Here is a 22653-nt window from a genome sequence, read left to right as displayed (position 1 = left end):
GTGCAAAAAACGGGAGATCGGCTAGCACCCAATTCATAGTGCCAGGTAAAGGAAAGAAGGATTTGCATTGGTATTGCATCTCAAACACTCAAGTGTTTCGCGCAATGTATTTCATTGTGCCATCACTGCTGCTATGTGGATAAAATGCTAGCAACCATACTGAACACAGCAAGATCCCACAAATTGCAATGAAATGAACGAGCAGCTAACCTTTTCCTTTTTGCCTTGGTTGAGAGGGGGCATGTTGGCAATGACACCATGAGTGCTTACAGTGAGTTGCTTATGATACCAGTCCTGGAACGGTAACCACTTACCCTCCTCTATCCCTATAGTAAATAAAATGGGTAGACGTCTGCAGGAACGGCCTGCCCCAAAGCATTGAAGCACATTCTCTCCATGAATACTGACTGGTTGTGTGCTTCCAGCATTTTCTGTCCTGGTGCAGATGTCTGGCTTGTGTTCAGAGGGGCCAGTTGAATTGATCCTGCAGTCCGGGTTTACCATGTAGGATGCGTGCATACGGGTAGCAGAATCAGCGGGATTGCCTCTTGAGCTGTGATATTTAAATGTTTACTGAGATTTTCTTTGAACCCAGGTCCCAGAAGTGAAGGGCCAGTGACTTACCCATTGTACCATTGAGCCCCATTGCCATGCTTTCAAAACTATATGTATTTTTCAGATTCTAATTAATCTTTTTTGTTCTCTTTGTCTTTGCTTCCTCACATTCTGATTCTTTCATTCTTGCCTCTCGCGCTGGCGCCCTCTTCTCACTCTCTGTTGACTCTCCTGTAGGTTGGAGACCGGGATGATTCTAACCTGTACATCAGTATGAAGCTGAAGGCTGCAGCTGAGGTATGAATTCATATTAATTCTGTGGTTTACAGCTACACATTACCATCTTTAATTGCAGTGTGTTTGTTGTTTGACGAAGCCAGGAACAACATGATCTAAATATTGAATCCGGTGTCAACAATCTTCCTCCAAGTGGATGAATCCATCTCTTTTTACTCCCCCCCCCCCCCCCCCCCCCATCCCGGGACCTGCTCCCACATAATCTCCAAATGCTGCTTTTCAGCTGACGTGGTAAGAGGTGCATAACTGAAACCCAGCCAATGACTGACCCTCTGATATTGCCCCTCACCTTGGTCTCGGCTTGGTGTTTTCATACGTGGTGAGGTTGGGCTGGCCATTTGGGACACCTTAGGTGTAAACCCAGGCGCTGCTACTCTGTGGTGCAGCGCGCCGAGATGGTCGTACAGGCACCATGCTGCGTTCGAGTTGCTCTGCAATAAATTCTGTTGTGCTATCAGTAAAATTCCACTGTTTTGCATTGCTGTTCCTTCTAGTGCTGATACTTATCTCTCCCTGTAGATCGGGATGAATGCCAACCACCTGAAGCTGCCGAAAACTATCACCGAAGACGAGGCAAGTATAATTCCTGCTTTCTTTGCCCTCCAACAAATATTTCTGCCCCTCCCATCCTGAAGGTACTGACTCTTGTTGGGGTATGGTTCCACGGACTCTGCCTGCTTCCCCCTTCCCTGTAGTACTTTTTACAAGTGGCCATTCTTTGCACGTGAGTTCAGATGATGAACATCAGCAGAACATTTCACCAGGGAACCCCAATCCTGTCCTCACTTTCCAACAATAGATGTCAATCAGATGCAGGAACCCAAGTTGGTTTTACCCCTCCCTATTTCAGGGGCCCCGAAACAAATTCTCGAGTCTCCACTGCACCCCTGGCGGAGATCAGCTAACTCAACACAAACCATGAAGCCTTATTTTTGTTTGGGGATTCTATGGGACAGTGATCCTGGTTGGAGTGTGTTTGGGGATCCTATGGGACAGCGATCCTGGTCGGAGTGTGTTTGGGGATCCTATGGGACAGCGATCCTGGTGGGAGTGTGTTTGGGGATCCTATGGGACAGTGATCCTGGTCGGAGTGTGTTTGTGGATCCTATAGGACAGTGATCCTGGTTGGAGTGTGTTTGGGGATCCTATAGAATGGTTACAGCACGACATGATGCTATTCGGCCCGTCGAGTCCGTGCCGGCTCTCTGCAGGAGCAATCCAACTAGTCCCACTCCCCCGCTCTTTTCCCGTAGCCCTGCAATTTTTTTTCTTTAAGGTACTTATCCAGTTCCCTTTTGAAAGCCACGGTTGAATCTGCCTCCACCATTCCCTCAGGCAGTGCATTCCAGATCTCAACCACTCGCTATGTTTAAATAAAAGTTTTTTCTCATGTCGCCTTTGGTTCTTTTGCCAGTCACCTTAAATCTGTGTCCTCTGGTTCTTGACCCTTGGATCAGGCCAATGGGAACAGTTTCTCTCTATCTACTCTGTCTAGACCCTTCATAATTTTGAATACCTCTATCAAATCTTCTCTGCTCTAAGGAAAACAACCCCAGCTTCTCCAGTCTATCCACGTAACTGAAGTCCCTCATCCCTGGAATCATTCTAGTAAATCTCTTCTGCACCCTCTCTAAGGCCTTCACATCCTTCCTAAAGTGAGTTGCCCAGAACTGGACACAATACTCCAGTTGTGGCCTAACCAGTGTTTTATAAAGGTTCATTATAACCTCCTTGCTTTTGTACTCTGTGCCTCTATTTATAAAGCCCAGGATCCCGTATGCTTTCATAACTGCTTTCTCAACCTGCCCTGCCACCTTTGACGATTTGTGCACATATACCCTCAGATCTCTCTGTTCCTGCACGCCTTTTAGAATTGTACCCTTTATATTGCCTCGCCTCGTTCTTCCTACCGAAATGTATCACTTCACACTTCTCTGCGTTAAATTTCATCTGCCACGCATCCGCCCATTCCACCAGCCTGTCTATATCCTCTTGAAGTCTATCACTATCCTCCTCGCTGTTCACTACACTTCCAAGTTTTGTTTAATCTGCAAATTTTGAAATTGTGCCCTGTACACCCAAGTCCAAGTTATTAATATATATCAAGAAAAGCAGCAGTCCTAATACTGACCCCTGGGGAACATCACTGTACACCTCCCTCCAGTCCGAAAAATAACCGTACACCACTACTCTCTGTTTCCTGTCACTTAGCCAATTTCATTTCCATGCTGCCATTGCCCCCTTTATTCCGTAGGCTTCAACTTTGATGATAAGTCTATTATGCGACATTTTATCAAACGTCTTTTGAAAGTCCATGTACACCGCATCAACCACATTGTCCTCTGTGACCCTCTCTGTTACCTCATCAAAAAACTCAATCAAGTTGGTTAAACACGATGTGCCTTTAACAGATCCTTGCTGGCTTTCCTTTATTAATCCACACTCGTCCAAGTGACTGTTAATTTTGACCCGGATTATTGTTTCTAAAAGTTTCCCCACTACCAAGGTTAAACTGACTGGTCTGTAGTTGCTGGGTTTAACCTTGCACCCTTTTATGAACAAGGGTGTAACATTTGCAATTCTCCAGTCCTCTGGCACAACCCCCTATGTGACAGAGATCCTGGTTGGAGAGTGTTTGGGGATTCTATGGGACAGTGATCCTGGTGGGAGTGTGTTTGGGGATTCTATGGGACAGTGATCCTGGTCGGAGTGTGTTTGGGGATTCTATGGGACAGTGATCCTGGTCGGAGTGTGTTTGGGGATTCTATGGGACAGTGATCCTGGTGGGAGTGTGTTTGGGGATTCTATGGGACAGTGATCCTGGTGGGAGTGTGTTTGGGGATTCTATGGGACAGTGATCCTGGTCGGAGTGTGTTTGGGGATCCTATGGGACAGTGATCCTGGTTGGAGTGTGTTTGGGGATTCTATGGGACAGTGATCCTGGTTGGAGTGTGTTTGGGGATTCTATGGGACAGTGATCCTGGTTGGAGTGTGTTTGGGGATCCTATGGGACAGTGATCCTGGTTGGAGTGTGTTTGGGGATTCTATGGGACAGTGATCCTGGTTGGAGAGTGTTTGGGGATTCTATGGGACAGTGATCCTGGTTGGAGTGTGTTTGGGGATTCTCTGGGACAGTGATCCTGGTTGGAGTGTGTTTGGGGATTCTATGGGACAGCGATCCTGGTGGGAGTGTGTTTGGGGATTCTATGGGACAGTTATCCTGGTCGGAGTGTGTTTGGGGATTCTATGGGACAGTGATCCTGGTCGGAGTGTGTTTGGGGATTCTATGGGACAGTGATCCTGGTGGGAGTGTGTTTGGGGATTCTATGGGACAGCGATCCTGGTGGGAGTGTGTTTGGGGATTCTATGGGACAGTGATCCTGGTCGGAGTGTGTTTGGGGATTCTATGGGACAGTGATCCTGGTCGGAGTGTGTTTGGGGATTCTATGGGACAGTGATCCTGGTTGGAGTGTGTTTGGGGATTCTATGGGACAGTGATCCTGGTCGGAGTGTGTTTGGGGATTCTATGGGACAGTGATCCTGGTCGGAGTGTGTTTGGGGATTCTATGGGACAATGATCCTGGTTGGAGTGTGTTTGGGGATTCTATGGGACAGTGATCCTGGTTGGAGTGTGTTTGGGGATTCTATGGGACAGTGATCCTGGTTGGAGTGTGTTTGGGGATTCTATGGGACAGTGATCCTGTTCGGAGAGTGTTTGGGGATCCTATGGGACAATGATCCTGGTGGGAGTGTGTTTGGGGATTCTATGGGACAGTGATCCTGGTGGGAGTGTGTTTGGGGATTCTATGGGACAGTGATCCTGGTCGGAGTGTGTTTGGGGATTCTATGGGACAGTGATCCTGGTCGGAGTGTGTTTGGGGATTCTATGGGACAGTGATCCTGGTCGGAGTGTGTTTGGGGATTCTATGGGACAATGATCCTGGTTGGAGTGTGTTTGGGGATTCTATGGGACAATGATCCTGGTGGGAGTGTGTTTGGGGATTCTATGGGACAATGATCCTGGTGGGAGTGTGTTTGGGGATTCTATGGGACAGTGATCCTGGTGGGAGTGTGTTTGGGGATTCTATGGGACAGTGATCCTGGTTGGAGTGTGTTTGGGGATTCTATGGGACAATGATCCTGGTGGGAGTGTGTTTGGGGATTCTATGGGACAGTGATCCTGGTGGGAGTGTGTTTGGGGATTCTATGGGACAATGATCCTGGTGGGAGTGTGTTTGGGGATTCTATGGGACAGTGATCCTGGTCGGAGTGTGTTTGGGGATTCTATGGGACAGTGATCCTGGTTGGAGTGTGTTTGGGGATCCTATGGGACAGCGATCCTGGTGGGAGTGTGTTTGGGGATTCTATGGGACAATGATCCTGGTTGGAGTGTGTTTGGGGATTCTATGGGACAATGATCCTGGTGGGAGTGTGTTTGGGGATTCTATGGGACAGTGATCCTGGTCGGAGTGTGTTTGGGGATTCTATGGGACAGTGATCCTGGTTGGAGTGTGTTTGGGGATTCTATGGGACAATGATCCTGGTGGGAGTGTGTTTGGGGATTCTATGGGACAGTGATCCTGGTCGGAGTGTGTTTGGGGATTCTATGGGACAATGATCCTGGTGGGAGTGTGTTTGGGGATTCTATGGGACAGTGATCCTGGTCGGAGTGTGTTTGGGGATCCTATGGGACAGTGATCCTGGTGGGAGTGTGTTTGGGGATTCTATGGGACAGTGATCCTGGTCGGAGTGTGTTTGGGGATTCTATGGGACAGTGATCCTGGTCGGAGTGTGTTTGGGGATTCTATGGGACAGCGATCCTGGTTGGAGTGTGTTTGGGGATTCTATGGGACAGTGATCCTGGTCGGAGTGTGTTTGGGGATTCTATGGGACAGTGATCCTGGTTGGAGTGTGTTTGGGGATTCTATGGGACAGTGATCCTGGTGGGAGTGTGTTTGGGGATTCTATGGGACAGCGATCCTGGTGGGAGTGTGTTTGGGGATTCTATGGGACAATGATCCTGGTGGGAGTGTGTTTGGGGATTCTATGGGACAGTGATCCTGGTGGGAGTGTGTTTGGGGATTCTATGGGACAGTGATCCTGGTGGGAGTGTGTTTGGGGATTCTATGGGACAGTGATCCTGGTTGGAGTGTGTTTGGGGATTCTATGGGACAGTGATCCTGGTGGGAGTGTGTTTGGGGATTCTATGGGACAGTGATCCTGGTTGGAGTGTGTTTGGGGATTCTATGGGACAGTGATCCTGGTTGGAGTGTGTTTGGGGATTCTATGGGACAATGATCCTGGTCGGAGTGTGTTTGGGGATTCTATGGGACAGTGATCCTGGTGGGAGTGTGTTTGGGGATTCTATGGGACAGTGATCCTGGTGGGAGTGTGTTTGGGGATTCTATGGGACAGTGATCCTGGTGGGAGTGTGTTTGGGGATTCTATGGGACAATGATCCTGGTGGGAGTGTGTTTGGGGATTCTATGGGACAGTGATCCTGGTGGGAGTGTGTTTGGGGATTCTATGGGACAGTGATCCTGGTTGGAGTGTGTTTGGGGATTCTATGGGACAGTGATCCTGGTGGGAGTGTGTTTGGGGATTCTATGGGACAGTGATCCTGGTGGGAGTGTGTTTGGGGATTCTATGGGACAGTGATCCTGGTGGGAGTGTGTTTGGGGATTCTATGGGACAATGATCCTGGTGGGAGTGTGTTTGGGGATTCTATGGGACAGCGATCCTGGTGGGAGTGTGTTTGGGGATTCTATGGGACAGTGATCCTGGTCGGAGTGTGTTTGGGGATTCTATGGGACAGTGATCCTGGTCGGAGTGTGTTTGGGGATTCTATGGGACAGTGATCCTGGTTGGAGTGTGTTTGGGGATTCTATGGGACAGTGATCCTGGTTGGAGTGTGTTTGGGGATTCTATGGGACAGTGATCCTGGTCGGAGTGTGTTTGGGGATTCTATGGGACAGTGATCCTGGTTGGAGTGTGTTTGGGGATTCTATGGGACAGTGATCCTGGTTGGAGTGTGTTTGGGGATTCTATGGGACAGTGATCCTGGTTGGAGTGTGTTTGGGGATTCTATGGGACAGTGATCCTGGTCGGAGTGTGTTTGGGGATTCTATGGGACAGTGATCCTGGTTGGAGTGTGTTTGGGGATTCTATGGGACAGTGATCCTGGTCGGAGTGTGTTTGGGGATTCTATGGGACAGTGATCCTGGTTGGAGTGTGTTTGGGGATTCTATGGGACAGTGATCCTGGTTGGAGTGTGTTTGGGGATTCTATGGGACAGTGATCCTGGTCGGAGTGTGTTTGGGGATTCTATGGGACAGTGATCCTGGTCGGAGTGTGTTTGGGGATTCTATGGGACAGTGATCCTGGTTGGAGTGTGTTTGGGGATTCTATGGGACAGTGATCCTGGTTGGAGTGTGTTTGGGGATTCTATGGGACAGTGATCCTGGTTGGAGTGTGTTTGGGGATTCTATGGGACAGTGATCCTGGTCGGAGTGTGTTTGGGGATTCTATGGGACAGTGATCCTGGTTGGAGTGTGTTTGGGGATTCTATGGGACAGTGATCCTGGTTGGAGTGTGTTTGGGGATTCTATGGGACAGTGATCCTGGTTGGAGTGTGTTTGGGGATTCTATGGGACAGTGATCCTGGTCGGAGTGTGTTTGGGGATTCTATGGGACAGTGATCCTGGTTGGAGTGTGTTTGGGGATTCTATGGGACAGTGATCCTGGTCGGAGTGTGTTTGGGGATTCTATGGGACAGTGATCCTGGTTGGAGTGTGTTTGGGGATTCTATGGGACAGTGATCCTGGTTGGAGTGTGTTTGGGGATCCTATGGGACAGCGATCCTGGTCGGAGTGTGTTTGGGGATCCTATGGGACAGCGATCCTGGTGGGAGTGTGTTTGGGGATCCTATGGGACAGCGATCCTGGTCGGAGTGTGTTTGGGGATCCTATGGGACAGCGATCCTGGTGGGAGTGTGTTTGGGGATCCTATGGGACAGTGATCCTGGTCGGAGTGTGTTTGTGGATCCTATAGGACAGTGATCCTGGTTGGAGTGTGTTTGGGGATCCTATAGAATGGTTACAGCACGACATGATGCTATTCGGCCCGTCGAGTCCGTGCCGGCTCTCTGCAGGAGCAATCCAACTAGTCCCACTCCCCCGCTCTTTTCCCGTAGCCCTGCAATTTTTTTTCTTTAAGGTACTTATCCAGTTCCCTTTTGAAAGCCACGGTTGAATCTGCCTCCACCATTCCCTCAGGCAGTGCATTCCAGATCTCAACCACTCGCTATGTTTAAATAAAAGTTTTTTCTCATGTCGCCTTTGGTTCTTTTGCCAGTCACCTTAAATCTGTGTCCTCTGGTTCTTGACCCTTGGATCAGGCCAATGGGAACAGTTTCTCTCTATCTACTCTGTCTAGACCCTTCATAATTTTGAATACCTCTATCAAATCTTCTCTGCTCTAAGGAAAACAACCCCAGCTTCTCCAGTCTATCCACGTAACTGAAGTCCCTCATCCCTGGAATCATTCTAGTAAATCTCTTCTGCACCCTCTCTAAGGCCTTCACATCCTTCCTAAAGTGAGTTGCCCAGAACTGGACACAATACTCCAGTTGTGGCCTAACCAGTGTTTTATAAAGGTTCATTATAACCTCCTTGCTTTTGTACTCTGTGCCTCTATTTATAAAGCCCAGGATCCCGTATGCTTTCATAACTGCTTTCTCAACCTGCCCTGCCACCTTTGACGATTTGTGCACATATACCCTCAGATCTCTCTGTTCCTGCACGCCTTTTAGAATTGTACCCTTTATATTGCCTCGCCTCGTTCTTCCTACCGAAATGTATCACTTCACACTTCTCTGCGTTAAATTTCATCTGCCACGCATCCGCCCATTCCACCAGCCTGTCTATATCCTCTTGAAGTCTATCACTATCCTCCTCGCTGTTCACTACACTTCCAAGTTTTGTTTAATCTGCAAATTTTGAAATTGTGCCCTGTACACCCAAGTCCAAGTTATTAATATATATCAAGAAAAGCAGCAGTCCTAATACTGACCCCTGGGGAACATCACTGTACACCTCCCTCCAGTCCGAAAAATAACCGTACACCACTACTCTCTGTTTCCTGTCACTTAGCCAATTTCATTTCCATGCTGCCATTGCCCCCTTTATTCCGTAGGCTTCAACTTTGATGATAAGCCTATTATGCGACATTTTATCAAACGTCTTTTGAAAGTCCATGTACACCGCATCAACCACATTGTCCTCTGTGACCCTCTCTGTTACCTCATCAAAAAACTCAATCAAGTTGGTTAAACACGATGTGCCTTTAACAGATCCTTGCTGGCTTTCCTTTATTAATCCACACTCGTCCAAGTGACTGTTAATTTTGACCCGGATTATTGTTTCTAAAAGTTTCCCCACTACCAAGGTTAAACTGACTGGTCTGTAGTTGCTGGGTTTAACCTTGCACCCTTTTATGAACAAGGGTGTAACATTTGCAATTCTCCAGTCCTCTGGCACAACCCCCTATGTGACAGAGATCCTGGTTGGAGAGTGTTTGGGGATTCTATGGGACAGTGATCCTGGTGGGAGTGTGTTTGGGGATTCTATGGGACAGTGATCCTGGTCGGAGTGTGTTTGGGGATTCTATGGGACAGTGATCCTGGTCGGAGTGTGTTTGGGGATTCTATGGGACAGTGATCCTGGTGGGAGTGTGTTTGGGGATTCTATGGGACAGTGATCCTGGTGGGAGTGTGTTTGGGGATCCTATGGGACAGTGATCCTGGTTGGAGTGTGTTTGGGGATTCTATGGGACAGTGATCCTGGTTGGAGTGTGTTTGGGGATTCTATGGGACAGTGATCCTGGTGGGAGTGTGTTTGGGGATCCTATGGGACAGTGATCCTGGTGGGAGTGTGTTTGGGGATTCTATGGGACAGTGATCCTGGTCGGAGTGTGTTTGGGGATCCTATGGGACAGTGATCCTGGTTGGAGTGTGTTTGGGGATTCTATGGGACAGTGATCCTGGTTGGAGTGTGTTTGGGGATTCTATGGGACAGTGATCCTGGTTGGAGTGTGTTTGGGGATCCTATGGGACAGTGATCCTGGTTGGAGTGTGTTTGGGGATTCTATGGGACAGTGATCCTGGTTGGAGAGTGTTTGGGGATTCTATGGGACAGTGATCCTGGTTGGAGTGTGTTTGGGGATTCTCCGGGACAGTGATCCTGGTTGGAGTGTGTTTGGGGATTCTATGGGACAGTGATCCTGGTGGGAGTGTGTTTGGGGATTCTATGGGACAGTTATCCTGGTCGGAGTGTGTTTGGGGATTCTATGGGACAGTGATCCTGGTCGGAGTGTGTTTGGGGATTCTATGGGACAGTGATCCTGGTGGGAGTGTGTTTGGGGATTCTATGGGACAGCGATCCTGGTGGGAGTGTGTTTGGGGATTCTATGGGACAGTGATCCTGGTCAGAGTGTGTTTGGGGATTCTATGGGACAGTGATCCTGGTCGGAGTGTGTTTGGGGATTCTATGGGACAGTGATCCTGGTCGGAGTGTGTTTGGGGATTCTATGGGACAGTGATCCTGGTCGGAGTGTGTTTGGGGATTCTATGGGACAGTGATCCTGGTCGGAGTGTGTTTGGGGATTCTATGGGACAATGATCCTGGTTGGAGTGTGTTTGGGGATTCTATGGGACAGTGATCCTGGTTGGAGTGTGTTTGGGGATTCTATGGGACAGTGATCCTGGTTGGAGTGTGTTTGGGGATTCTATGGGACAGTGATCCTGTTCGGAGAGTGTTTGGGGATCCTATGGGACAATGATCCTGGTGGGAGTGTGTTTGGGGATTCTATGGGACAGTGATCCTGGTGGGAGTGTGTTTGGGGATTCTATGGGACAGTGATCCTGGTCGGAGTGTGTTTGGGGATTCTATGGGACAGTGATCCTGGTCGGAGTGTGTTTGGGGATTCTATGGGACAGTGATCCTGGTCGGAGTGTGTTTGGGGATTCTATGGGACAATGATCCTGGTTGGAGTGTGTTTGGGGATTCTATGGGACAATGATCCTGGTGGGAGTGTGTTTGGGGATTCTATGGGACAATGATCCTGGTGGGAGTGTGTTTGGGGATTCTATGGGACAGTGATCCTGGTGGGAGTGTGTTTGGGGATTCTATGGGACAGTGATCCTGGTTGGAGTGTGTTTGGGGATTCTATGGGACAATGATCCTGGTGGGAGTGTGTTTGGGGATTCTATGGGACAGTGATCCTGGTGGGAGTGTGTTTGGGGATTCTATGGGACAATGATCCTGGTGGGAGTGTGTTTGGGGATTCTATGGGACAGTGATCCTGGTTGGAGTGTGTTTGGGGATTCTATGGGACAGTGATCCTGGTTGGAGTGTGTTTGGGGATTCTATGGGACAGTGATCCTGGTCGGAGTGTGTTTGGGGATTCTATGGGACAGTGATCCTGGTTGGAGTGTGTTTGGGGATTCTATGGGACAATGATCCTGGTGGGAGTGTGTTTGGGGATTCTATGGGACAGTGATCCTGGTCGGAGTGTGTTTGGGGATTCTATGGGACAATGATCCTGGTGGGAGTGTGTTTGGGGATTCTATGGGACAGTGATCCTGGTGGGAGTGTGTTTGGGGATTCTATGGGACAGTGATCCTGGTCGGAGTGTGTTTGGGGATTCTATGGGACAGTGATCCTGGTCGGAGTGTGTTTGGGGATTCTATGGGACAGCGATCCTGGTTGGAGTGTGTTTGGGGATTCTATGGGACAGTGATCCTGGTCGGAGTGTGTTTGGGGATTCTATGGGACAGTGATCCTGGTTGGAGTGTGTTTGGGGATTCTATGGGACAGTGATCCTGGTCGGAGTGTGTTTGGGGATTCTATGGGACAGCGATCCTGGTGGGAGTGTGTTTGGGGATTCTATGGGACAATGATCCTGGTGGGAGTGTGTTTGGGGATTCTATGGGACAGTGATCCTGGTGGGAGTGTGTTTGGGGATTCTATGGGACAGTGATCCTGGTGGGAGTGTGTTTGGGGATTCTATGGGACAGTGATCCTGGTTGGAGTGTGTTTGGGGATTCTATGGGACAGTGATCCTGGTGGGAGTGTGTTTGGGGATTCTATGGGACAGTGATCCTGGTTGGAGTGTGTTTGGGGATTCTATGGGACAGTGATCCTGGTTGGAGTGTGTTTGGGGATTCTATGGGACAATGATCCTGGTCGGAGTGTGTTTGGGGATTCTATGGGACAGTGATCCTGGTGGGAGTGTGTTTGGGGATTCTATGGGACAGTGATCCTGGTGGGAGTGTGTTTGGGGATTCTATGGGACAGTGATCCTGGTGGGAGTGTGTTTGGGGATTCTATGGGACAATGATCCTGGTGGGAGTGTGTTTGGGGATTCTATGGGACAGTGATCCTGGTGGGAGTGTGTTTGGGGATTCTATGGGACAGTGATCCTGGTTGGAGTGTGTTTGGGGATTCTATGGGACAGTGATCCTGGTGGGAGTGTGTTTGGGGATTCTATGGGACAGTGATCCTGGTGGGAGTGTGTTTGGGGATTCTATGGGACAGTGATCCTGGTGGGAGTGTGTTTGGGGATTCTATGGGACAATGATCCTGGTGGGAGTGTGTTTGGGGATTCTATGGGACAGCGATCCTGGTGGGAGTGTGTTTGGGGATTCTATGGGACAGTGATCCTGGTCGGAGTGTGTTTGGGGATTCTATGGGACAGTGATCCTGGTCGGAGTGTGTTTGGGGATTCTATGGGACAGTGATCCTGGTGGGAGTGTGTTTGGGGATTCTATGGGACAGTGATCCTGGTTGGAGTGTGTTTGGGGATTCTATGGGACAGTGATCCTGGTCGGAGTGTGTTTGGGGATTCTATGGGACAGTGGTCCTGGTTGGAGTGTGTTTGGGGATTCTATGGGACAATGATCCTGGTTGGAGTGTGTTTGGGGATTCTATGGGACAGTGATCCTGGTTGGAGTGTGTTTGGGGATTCTATGGGACAGTGATCCTGGTCGGAGTGTGTTTGGGGATTCTATGGGACAGTGATCCTGGTTGGAGTGTGTTTGGGGATTCTATGGGACAGTGATCCTGGTCGGAGTGTGTTTGGGGATTCTATGGGACAGTGATCCTGGTTGGAGTGTGTTTGGGGATTCTATGGGACAGTGATCCTGGTTGGAGTGTGTTTGGGGATTCTATGGGACAGTGATCCTGGTCGGAGTGTGTTTGGGGATTCTATGGGACAGTGATCCTGGTCGGAGTGTGTTTGGGGATTCTATGGGACAGTGATCCTGGTTGGAGTGTGTTTGGGGATTCTATGGGACAGTGATCCTGGTTGGAGTGTGTTTGGGGATTCTATGGGACAGTGATCCTGGTTGGAGTGTGTTTGGGGATTCTATGGGACAGTGATCCTGGTCGGAGTGTGTTTGGGGATCCTATGGGACAATGATCCTGGTGGGAGTGTGTTTGGGGATTCTATGGGACAGTGATCCTGGTGGGAGTGTGTTTAGGGATTCTATGGGACAGTGATCCTGGTGGGAGTGTGTTTGGGGATTCTATGGGACAGTGATCCTGGTGGGAGTGTGTTTGGGGATTCTATGGGACAGTGATCCTGGTGGGAGTGTGTTTGGGGATTCTATGGGACAGTGATCCTGGTTGGAGTGTGTTTGGGGATTCTATGGGACAGTGATCCTGGTGGGAGTGTGTTTAGGGATTCTATGGGACAGTGATCCTGGTGGGAGTGTGTTTGGGATGCCTTGCTATATTATCTAGATTTGGGTCACCTTGCTGATTGACGTGTTCTTGACCTCTGCAGGTGCTGAGTAACATCACCCACATTAATGAGGACCCCACTGTGCATGGACTCATCGTTCAGCTCCCGCTGGACTCTATTAACCCAATTGATGTTGAAAAAGTAACTAATGCAGTTGCCCCAGAGAAGGACGTTGACGGGTACATATCCAGTTAGTTTTGCTTAAGTCGTGGGATGCAGTCTTACTCGCGTGCTTTCCAGCAGGGGTCAGTGAATAGTGCTCCAAGAGTGGGAATGTCCTCACGTCGAACCCAGGGTCGTTGGTTTGCCCCAATCGCTGTCCCAGCTGGGGTCAGTTGACTTGAGCGTATACTGGGGATTGAACCCGGATCTTCCTGATCTGTCTAACTCTGTGCTACACTGGGTGGCACAATTACGCTCTGAGCTAAAGAGCCAGTGAAATTCCGTGGGGAGCACTTCTGGTTCAAAGCACTCCCCATTTCTTGGAGAAAAAACAAGTGCTTGTAAAAATCCAGGTTTTTTTTTGCAACCTAGAATCTTCTTCAGTGCCAGGCTGCTCCATTATGATAAAAAAGAAAGACTTGCATTTATATAATGAGGCCTTTTATGACATTAGGACCTCCCAAAGAGCTTTACAGCCAATTAAGTACTTTTGAAGTGTAGTCATTGTTGTAATGTGAGAAATGTGGCAGCCAATTTGCACACAGCAAGCTCCCACAAACAGCAATCTGATAATGACAAGATAATCTGTCTTTTAGTGATGTTTGTTGATGGATAAATATTGGCCAGGACACCGGGGAGAACTCCCCTGCTCTTCGAATCTATTCTGCCCACCTGAGAAGGCAGACAGGAGCCATGAATTGGAGGCTGACCTGAGGGTTTTGCCAGAATGCCATGGATCTGGGTGAGCTGTCAGACCCATCTAAAGTTGCAGTCCCTGTTGCTTCAAGTAGTGCTGCTCCAAGACGTGTCCTGATTGATATGTTATGCACGGCCTAGCTTTTTAAAAAAAAATTGTTCCTGGGATGTGGGCGTCACTGGCAAGGCCAGCATTTATTGCCCATCCCTAATTGCCCTTGAGAAGGTGGTGGTGAGCCGCCTTCTTGAACCGCTGCAGTCCGTGTGGTGAAGGTTCTCCCACAGTGCTGTTAGGTAGGGAGTTCCAGGATTTTGACCCAGCAACGATGAAGGAACGGCGATATATTTCCAAGTCGGGATGGTGTGTGACTTGGAGGACAACGTGCAGGTGGTGTTGTTCCCATGTGCCTGCTGCCCTTCTCCTTCTAGGTGCTGGAGGTCGCGGGTTTGGGAGGTGCTGTCGAAGAAGCCTTGGCGAGTTGCTGCAGTGCATCCTGTAGATGATACACACTGCAGCCATGTTGTGCCAATGGTGAAGGGAGTGAATGTTTAGGATGTGGATGGGGTGCCAATCAAGCAGGCTGCTTTGTCCTGGATAGTGTTGAGCTTCTTGAGTGTTGTTGGAGCTGCACTCATCCAGGCAAGTGGAGAGTATTCCATCACACTCCTGACTTGTGCCTTGTAGATGGTGGAAAGGCTTTGTGGAGTCAGGAGGTGAGTCACTAGCCGCAGAATACCCAACCTCCGACCTGCTCTTGTAGCCACAGTATTTATGTGGCTGGTCCAGTTAAGTTTCTGGTCAATGGTGACCCCCAGGATGTTGATGGGGGGGGATTCGGCGGTGGTAATGCCGTTGAATGTCAAGAGGAGGTGGTTAGACTCTCTCTTGTTGGAGATGGTCATTGTCTGGCGCGAATGTTACTTGGCACTTATCAGTCCAAGCCTGGATGTTGTCCAGGTCTTGCTGCATGCGGGCATGGACTGCTTCATTATCTGAGGGGTTGCGAATGGAACTGAACACTGTGCAATCATCAGTGAACATCCCCATTTCTGACCTTATGATGGAGGGAAGGTCATTGATGAAGCAGCTGAAGATGGTTGGGCCTAGGACACTGCCCTGAGGAACTCCTGCAGCAATGTCCTGGGGCTGAGATGATTGGCCTTCAACAACCACTACCATCTTCCTTTGTGCTAGGTATGACTCCAGCCACTGGAGAGTTTTCCCCCTATTTCCCATTGACTTCAATTTTACTCGGGCTCCTTGGTGCCAAGAGATGTCAAGGGCAGTCAATCTCACCTCACCTCTGGAATTCAGCTCTTTTGTCCATGTTTGGACCAAGACTGTAATGAGGTCTGGAGCCGAGTGGTCCTGGCGGAACCCAAACTGAGCATCGGTGAGCAGGTTATTGGTGAGTAAGAGCCGCTTGATAGCACTGTCGCCGACACCTTCCATCACTTTGCTGATGTTTGAGAGTAGACTGATGGGGCGGTAATTGGCCGGATTGGATTTGTCCTGCTTTTTGCGGACAGGACATACCTGGGCAATTTTCCACATTGTTGGTAGATGCCAGTGTTGTAGCTGTACTGGAACAGTTTGGCTAGAGGTGCAGCTAGTTCTGGGGCACAAGTCTTCAACACTACAGCCGGGATGTTGTCGGGGCTCATAGCCTTTACTGTATCCAGTGCACTTAACCGTTTCTTGATATCACGTGGAGTGAATCGAATTGGCTGAAGACTTGCTTCTGTGATGATGGGGATATCGGGAGGAGGCCGAGGTGGATCATCCACTCGGCACTGGCCGAAGATGGTTGCAAACGCTTCAGCCACGTCTTTTGCACTCGTGCTGGACTCTGCCATCATTGAAGATGGGGATGTTCACGACTGGATGTGGCAGGACTGCAGAGCTTTGATCTGATCTGTTGGTTGTGGAATCGCTTAGCTCTGTCTGTAGCATGTTGCTTCCGCTGTTTAACATGCATGTAGTCCTGTGTTGTAGCTTCACCAAGTTGGCACCTCATTTTTTAGGTATGCCTGGTGCTGCTCCTGGCATGCTCTTCTACACTTGTCATCGAACCAGCATTGATCCCCTGGCGTGTAGGTAATGGTGGAGTGAGGAATATGCCGGGTCATGAGGTTACAGATTGTGCTGGAATACAATTCTGCTGCTGCTGATTGCTCACAGCGCCTCATGGATGCCCAGTTTTGAGCTGCTAGATCGTTTCTGAATCTATCCCATTTAGCACAGTGGTAGTGCCACACAACACATTGGATGGTGTCCTCAGTGTGAAGACGGGACTTCGTCTCCACAAGGACTGTGCTGTGGTCACTCCTACCAATACTGTCATGGACAGATGCATCTGTGACAGATAAATTGGTGAGGACGAGGTCAAGTAGGTTTTTCCCTCGTGTTGGTTTGCTCACCACCTGCCGCGGGCCCAGTCTGGCAGCTGTGTCCTTCAGAACTCGGCCAGCTCGGGCAGTAGTGGTGCTACCGAGGCACTCTTGGTGATGGACATTGAAGTCCCCCACCCAGAGTATATTCTGTGCCCTTGCTACCCTCAGTGCTTCCTCCAAGTGGTGCTCAACATGGAGGAGGACTGATTCATCAGCTGAGGGAGGGCGGTAGGTGGTAATCAGCAGAAGGTTTCCTTGCCCATATTTGACCTGATGCCATGACATTTCATGGGGCCCGGAGTCAATGTTGAGGCCTCCCAGGGCCACTCCCTCCTGACTTTATATCACTGTACCGCCACCTCTGGTGGGTCTGTCCTGCCGGTGGGACAGGACATCCCCAGGGATGGTGATAGAAGAGTCTTGGATGTTGGCTGAAAGGTATGATTCTGTGAGTATGGCTATGACAGGCTGCTGCTTGACTAGTCTGTGGGACAGCTCTCCCAATTTTGGCACAAGTCCCCAGATGATAGTGAGGACTTTGCAGGGTCGGCTAGGCTTGGTTTGCCTTTGTCGCGCCCGGTGCCTAGTGGTCCGATGCCGGGTGGTCCGTCCGGTTTTATTATTGTGACTTTCTGCCCTGGGAAGGTGATGTTAGGCCTATAAATGCAAGTCTGTCTGTCTTCTGGACTCGAGGACAAGGGGTGTCAGTCCTCCACACAATATTGTGGGGGTGAAGAGTAGAGATGGTGAGTGTGCCACAATTCTGATCGCACACTCCTGTGTATTGCTGAGAACCTCTAACTGCCCAATAGGGTTGGATGCTGCAGATTATGGGTGCGTCTGTACGATGGATGTTTTGTGAGCTGATTTTGGGGTAGTCCAGTGGTTTGGATGCAGCCGTTTTTTTTTTTAACACCCCTGTTGACGAACTGTTCTTTCCAGATTAACTAGCATCAACGCTGGGAAGCTGGCCCGAGGAGACCTGGGTGACTGCTTCATCCCCTGTACTCCCAACGGCTGCCTGGAGCTGATCAAACAAACTGGTAGGAACTGCATTTGACATTCACCTAGTAGCAAAGCATCACTCACTGCTTCAGGCTGATGATCTCTCTCCCAGACAGCCTTGCTCCCTGGAGTTCCGCTTTGTATTCAAAATTACCACCCCTCCTGAAGGCACTGCTTCTCTCTGGGGTATCTCAGTCGGGCAATCAGCCCTCCAGTAATTCACCCATGTGACCATTCTGGGTTGAATTATGAGGACAGGTTGCATAGACTAGTCTTGCATTCCCTTGAGTTTAGAAGATTACAGCATGATCTAATTGAGGTGTTGAAGACAATAAAAGGAGTTGATAGTTTCTCTCTAACGACCCTATTTCCTCTGGAGGGAGAGTCCAAAACAAGGGGGCAAAACCTTAAAATTAGAGCTAGGCTGTTCAGGAGTGATTTCAGGAAGCACTTCACACAAAGGCTAGTGGAAATCTGGACCCCCCCCCCCCCCCCCCCCCCAAAAAAAAAGTTGTTGATTGCTGGGGGTCAATCAAAAATTTCAAACTGAGATTGATAGATTTTTGTTAGGCAAGGGTTACGCAATTAAGGTGGGGAAATGGAGTTGAGATACAGATCAGCCATGCACTCCAAGGTCCCTTTGTTCCTCTACACATCTCAGTATCCTCCCATTTATTGTGTATTCCCTTGCCTTGTTTGCCCTCCCCAAATGCATTACCTCACAAGTCTCTGGATTGAATTCCATTTGCCACTTTTCTGCCCACCTGACCAGTCCATTGATATCTTCCTGCAGTCTACAGCTTTCCTTCTCACAATAGGAACATAGGAACAGGAGTAGGCCATTCAGCCCCTCGTGCCTGCTCCGCCATTTGATAAGATCATGGCTGATCTGTGATCTAACTCCATATACCCGCCTTTGGCCCATATCACTTAATATCTTTGGTTGCCAAAAAGCTATCTATCTCACATTTAAATTTAGCAATTGAGCTAGTATCAATTGCCATTTGCGGAAGAGAGTTCCAAACTTCTACCACCCTTTGTGTGTAGAAATGTTTTCTAATCTCGCTCCTGAAAGGTCTGGCTCTAATTTTTAGACTATGCCCTCTACTCCTAGAATCCCCAACCAGCGGAAATAGTTTCTCTCTATCCACCCTATCCGTTCCCCTTAATATCTTATAAACTTCGATCAGATCACCCCTTAACCTTCTAAACTTTAGAGAATACAACCCCAATTTGTATAATCTGTCCTCGTAACTTAATCCTTGAAGTCCGGGTTTCATTCTAGTAAACCTACGCTGCACTCCCTCCAAGGCCAATATGTCCTTCCGAAGGTGCGGTGCCCAGAACTGCTCACAGTACTCCAGGTGCGGTCTAACCAGGGTTTTGTATAGCTGCAGCATAACTTCTGCCCCCTTGTGCTCTAGTCCTCCAGATATAAAGGCCAGCATTCCATTAGCCTTCTTGATTATTTTCTGCACCTGTTCATGACACTTCAATGATCTATGTATCTGAACCCCTAAGTCCTTTTGGACATCCAACTCTTTTTAACTTTTTACCATTTTAGAAAGTACCCTGTTCTATCCTTTTTTGATCCAAAGTGGATGACCTCACATTTGTCTACATTGAATTCCATTTGCCACAGTTTTGCCCATTCACCTAATCTATCAATATCGCTTTGTAATTTTATGTTTTCATCTCCACTGCTTACAATGCCACCAATCTTTGTGTCATGATCTAATTGAATGGCGAAACAGGTTCGCGGGACTGACTGGCCTCCTCCTGTTCTTAATGTGTGATGCTGGACGGTTTGTGTGCAGGCCATTCAAACCTGGGGACAATCACTCGAACCTGATCCTAACCGTGGCTGTACCCACATGGGCACATTGCAGCAGAAGTCACGGGATAGTGGTGACAGGCTGATTTTTATACTCCCTAACTCCTATTAAATCTGTGAACCTAAATTCATATAAAATTTTGTACTGAGAAGAGTATAACTCCAAACACATGCAAGCGATAAGTTAGAACACAGGACACATCACACTTTTGTTGCTTGAAGATCTCCTTCCTAATGACAACCCAATCTATTATCTGGTGTAATTGTGGCTCTCTTCTTAGAACAAACGATTAACATTCATCTACCATTCATTGCGTTCAAGGAGACGCCTGGGAGCACTTCTAAACTGGTTTATTTCAGAGCTGTGTGTGTTTTCTTGGGGTTAATCTTGCTGGTACAAGTAATGTCCAGATAAAGTTCTACTGATACCTGCCTTAGAATTATATGTGGATTAATGCCTAACTAGTTCAAAAGGTTTCGATGTTGAGACTAAGCTAGGTAATTATTGGACCAGCAGCAACTGGGAATATGAGCAAAGTTTGGGCACTCTTATTGGCATCATCTGAGCAAGGTTCGTTAGTATTGGCAGCTTGAGATAAATGAAGTTAATAGGAGCACTCATTCCAACTTTATATGTGGCCCACAGAGCTCCATGATATAAGTGACCAGGAATTTATTGCCCGTCCCTAATTGCCCTTGAGAAGGTGGTGGTGAGCCACTGCCTTGAACCGCTGCAGTCCGTGAGGTGAAGGTCCTCCCACAGTGCTGTTAGGTCAGGAGTTCCAGGGTTTTGACCCAGCAATGATGAAGGTATGGCCAATATATGTCCAAGTCAGGATGGTGTGCGACTTAGAAGGGAACTTAGACGTGATGGTGTTCCCATTCACCTGCTGCCCTTGTCCTTCAAGATGGCGGAGGTCGCGGATTTGGAAGGTGCTGTCGAAGAAGCCTTGCCGAGTTGCTGCAGTGCATCCTGTAGCTAGGGCGCACTGCAGCCACGGTGCGTCAGTGGTGGAGGGAGTGGATGTTTAAGGTGGTGGGTGAGCTGCCAGCCAAGCGGACTGCTTTGTCATAGAACCATAGAATGGCACACCACATTCCTGTGCCGGCTCTTTGAAAGAGCTATCCAGTGCACGCCCTGAAAAGGTGATGGAAGCAGATTCAATAGTAACTTTCAAAAGTGAATTGGATAAGAACATAAGAAATAGGAGCAGGAGTGGGCCATACGGACCCTCGAGCCTGCTCTGCCATTCGATAAGATGGCTGATAATTCATGGCTGATCATCTAACTCAACTCCACGCCTTATCCCTTGACTCCCTTAGTGTCCAAATATTCATCAATCTCAGTCTTGAATATACTCAACGACTCAGCATCCACAGCCCCCTGGGGTAGAGAATTCCAAAGATTCACAACCCTCTGAGTGAAGAAATTCCTCCTCACATCGGTCCTAAATGGCCGACCCCTTATCCTGAGAATGTGTCCCCTAGTTCTAGACTCTCCAGCCAGGGGAAACAGCCTCTCAGCATCTCGATAAATACTTGAAAAGGAAACATTTGCAGGGCTATGGGGAAAGAGCAGGGGAATGGGACTAATCTTTCAAAGAGCAGGCATTATGGGCCGAATGGCCTCTTGTGTTGTATGATTCTAAGTTCTTAGAGTTTGGTTTCTAAATGCAGCAGTAATTTAATATGGCCAATTTGTTTTTGGTGCTGTCTTTCTCCGCTGTTACAGGCACGAACATCGCGGGCTCTCGGGCTGTCGTCATCGGACGGAGCAAGATTGTTGGCGCTCCTATGCGTGACCTGCTGGTGTGGAACAATGCCACCGTAACCACTTGCCATTCTAAGACCGCCGATCTCCAGGACGAGGTAAGGGGCCTGTTGCAGTTGCCGATCGCCATTCGGCCCTACTGGTCTATCCCGGTGTTTATGCTCCACATGAGCCTCCTCCCTTCCTACTTCATCTCACCCAGTCAGCATATCCTTCTATTCCTTTCTCCCCCATGCATTTATCTAGCTTCCCCTCGAATGCATCTGTGCTATTTGCCTCAACTACACCTTGTGGTAGCGAATGGGCAGGGAAGGCGCGAGGCTCAGCTGCGGAAGGGGGCTCGGGGGACGGAGTGAAGAATCTTACCAGTAGCAGGAGGGTTATCACTTACCCTGAGTTGGCCTTGCTATTTGGGGTATGGGATTCAAAGAAAGAAAGTGATTTTGTTTTCAAATAGATTTGTTCAGAGGCTGGCATGGTCGTAGTTCTTGCCCATTCCTGGTTGCCCTGAGAAGGTAGTGGTCTGCCTTCTTGAACCGCTGCTGGCTTTGTGGTAATGGCGTTCCCCCAATTGGTGTCAGGTAGAGAATTGGTGTCTGTGTCTAAACAGGTTGACGAGTAATGAGAAAAGTGTAATGTCTAATTCCACCACCAGGTGGCAGCGGCATGCAGGTCTCTCTGAATCACCAAGTCGAACTGTTGCGGGATTTATTTAGTACTTTGTTTGTCTTCGTTCTCCTTTACTCTTCCATCTCACCTCCCCCATTTTTAAAAAAAAACGCTTTCCTCCTTGAATACAGGGAGTGTACATCCCGCTATATCAATGCCTCGATTTTAAAATTCTCATCTTGGTTTTCAAATCCTTCCATGGCCTTGCCCCTCCCTCTATCTCTGTAACCTCCTGCACCCCGACAACCCCCCGAGATCTCTGCGCTCCTCCAATTCTTGCATCTTGCGCATCTCCGATTTTAATCGCCCCACCACTGGCGGCCGTGCCTTCAGCTGCCTAGGCCCTGAGCTCTGGAATTCCCTCCCTAAACCTCTCTGCCTCTCCGAGTCTTTAATACGCTCCTTAAAATCTTCCTCTTTGAACATAAGAACGTATGAAATAGGAGCAGGAGTAGGCCATACGGCCCTG

General features: G+C 48.9%; 1 protein-coding gene across 4 annotated transcripts in view; it reads left to right on the top strand.

The window, feature by feature from the left end:
- Positions 1–22653, top strand: part of mthfd1b (methylenetetrahydrofolate dehydrogenase (NADP+ dependent) 1b) — a 101627-nt gene that overhangs the window by 18081 nt on the left and 60893 nt on the right. For all 4 annotated transcript variants that reach the window (XM_067992110.1, XM_067992109.1, XM_067992107.1 and 1 more), the window contains exons 3-7: positions 793–852; positions 1372–1425; positions 13696–13832; positions 17848–17948; positions 21477–21613. In XM_067992110.1, the coding sequence (XP_067848211.1) occupies positions 793–852; positions 1372–1425; positions 13696–13832; positions 17848–17948; positions 21477–21613 (489 nt within the window). The remainder of the gene's footprint in view (positions 1–792; positions 853–1371; positions 1426–13695; positions 13833–17847; positions 17949–21476; positions 21614–22653) is intronic.

The sequence above is a fragment of the Heptranchias perlo genome, chromosome 10, assembly GCF_035084215.1.
Source record: "Heptranchias perlo isolate sHepPer1 chromosome 10, sHepPer1.hap1, whole genome shotgun sequence".
Taxonomy (NCBI): Eukaryota; Metazoa; Chordata; class Chondrichthyes; order Hexanchiformes; family Hexanchidae; genus Heptranchias; species Heptranchias perlo.
This window is presented reverse-complemented; position numbering and strand designations above follow the sequence as displayed.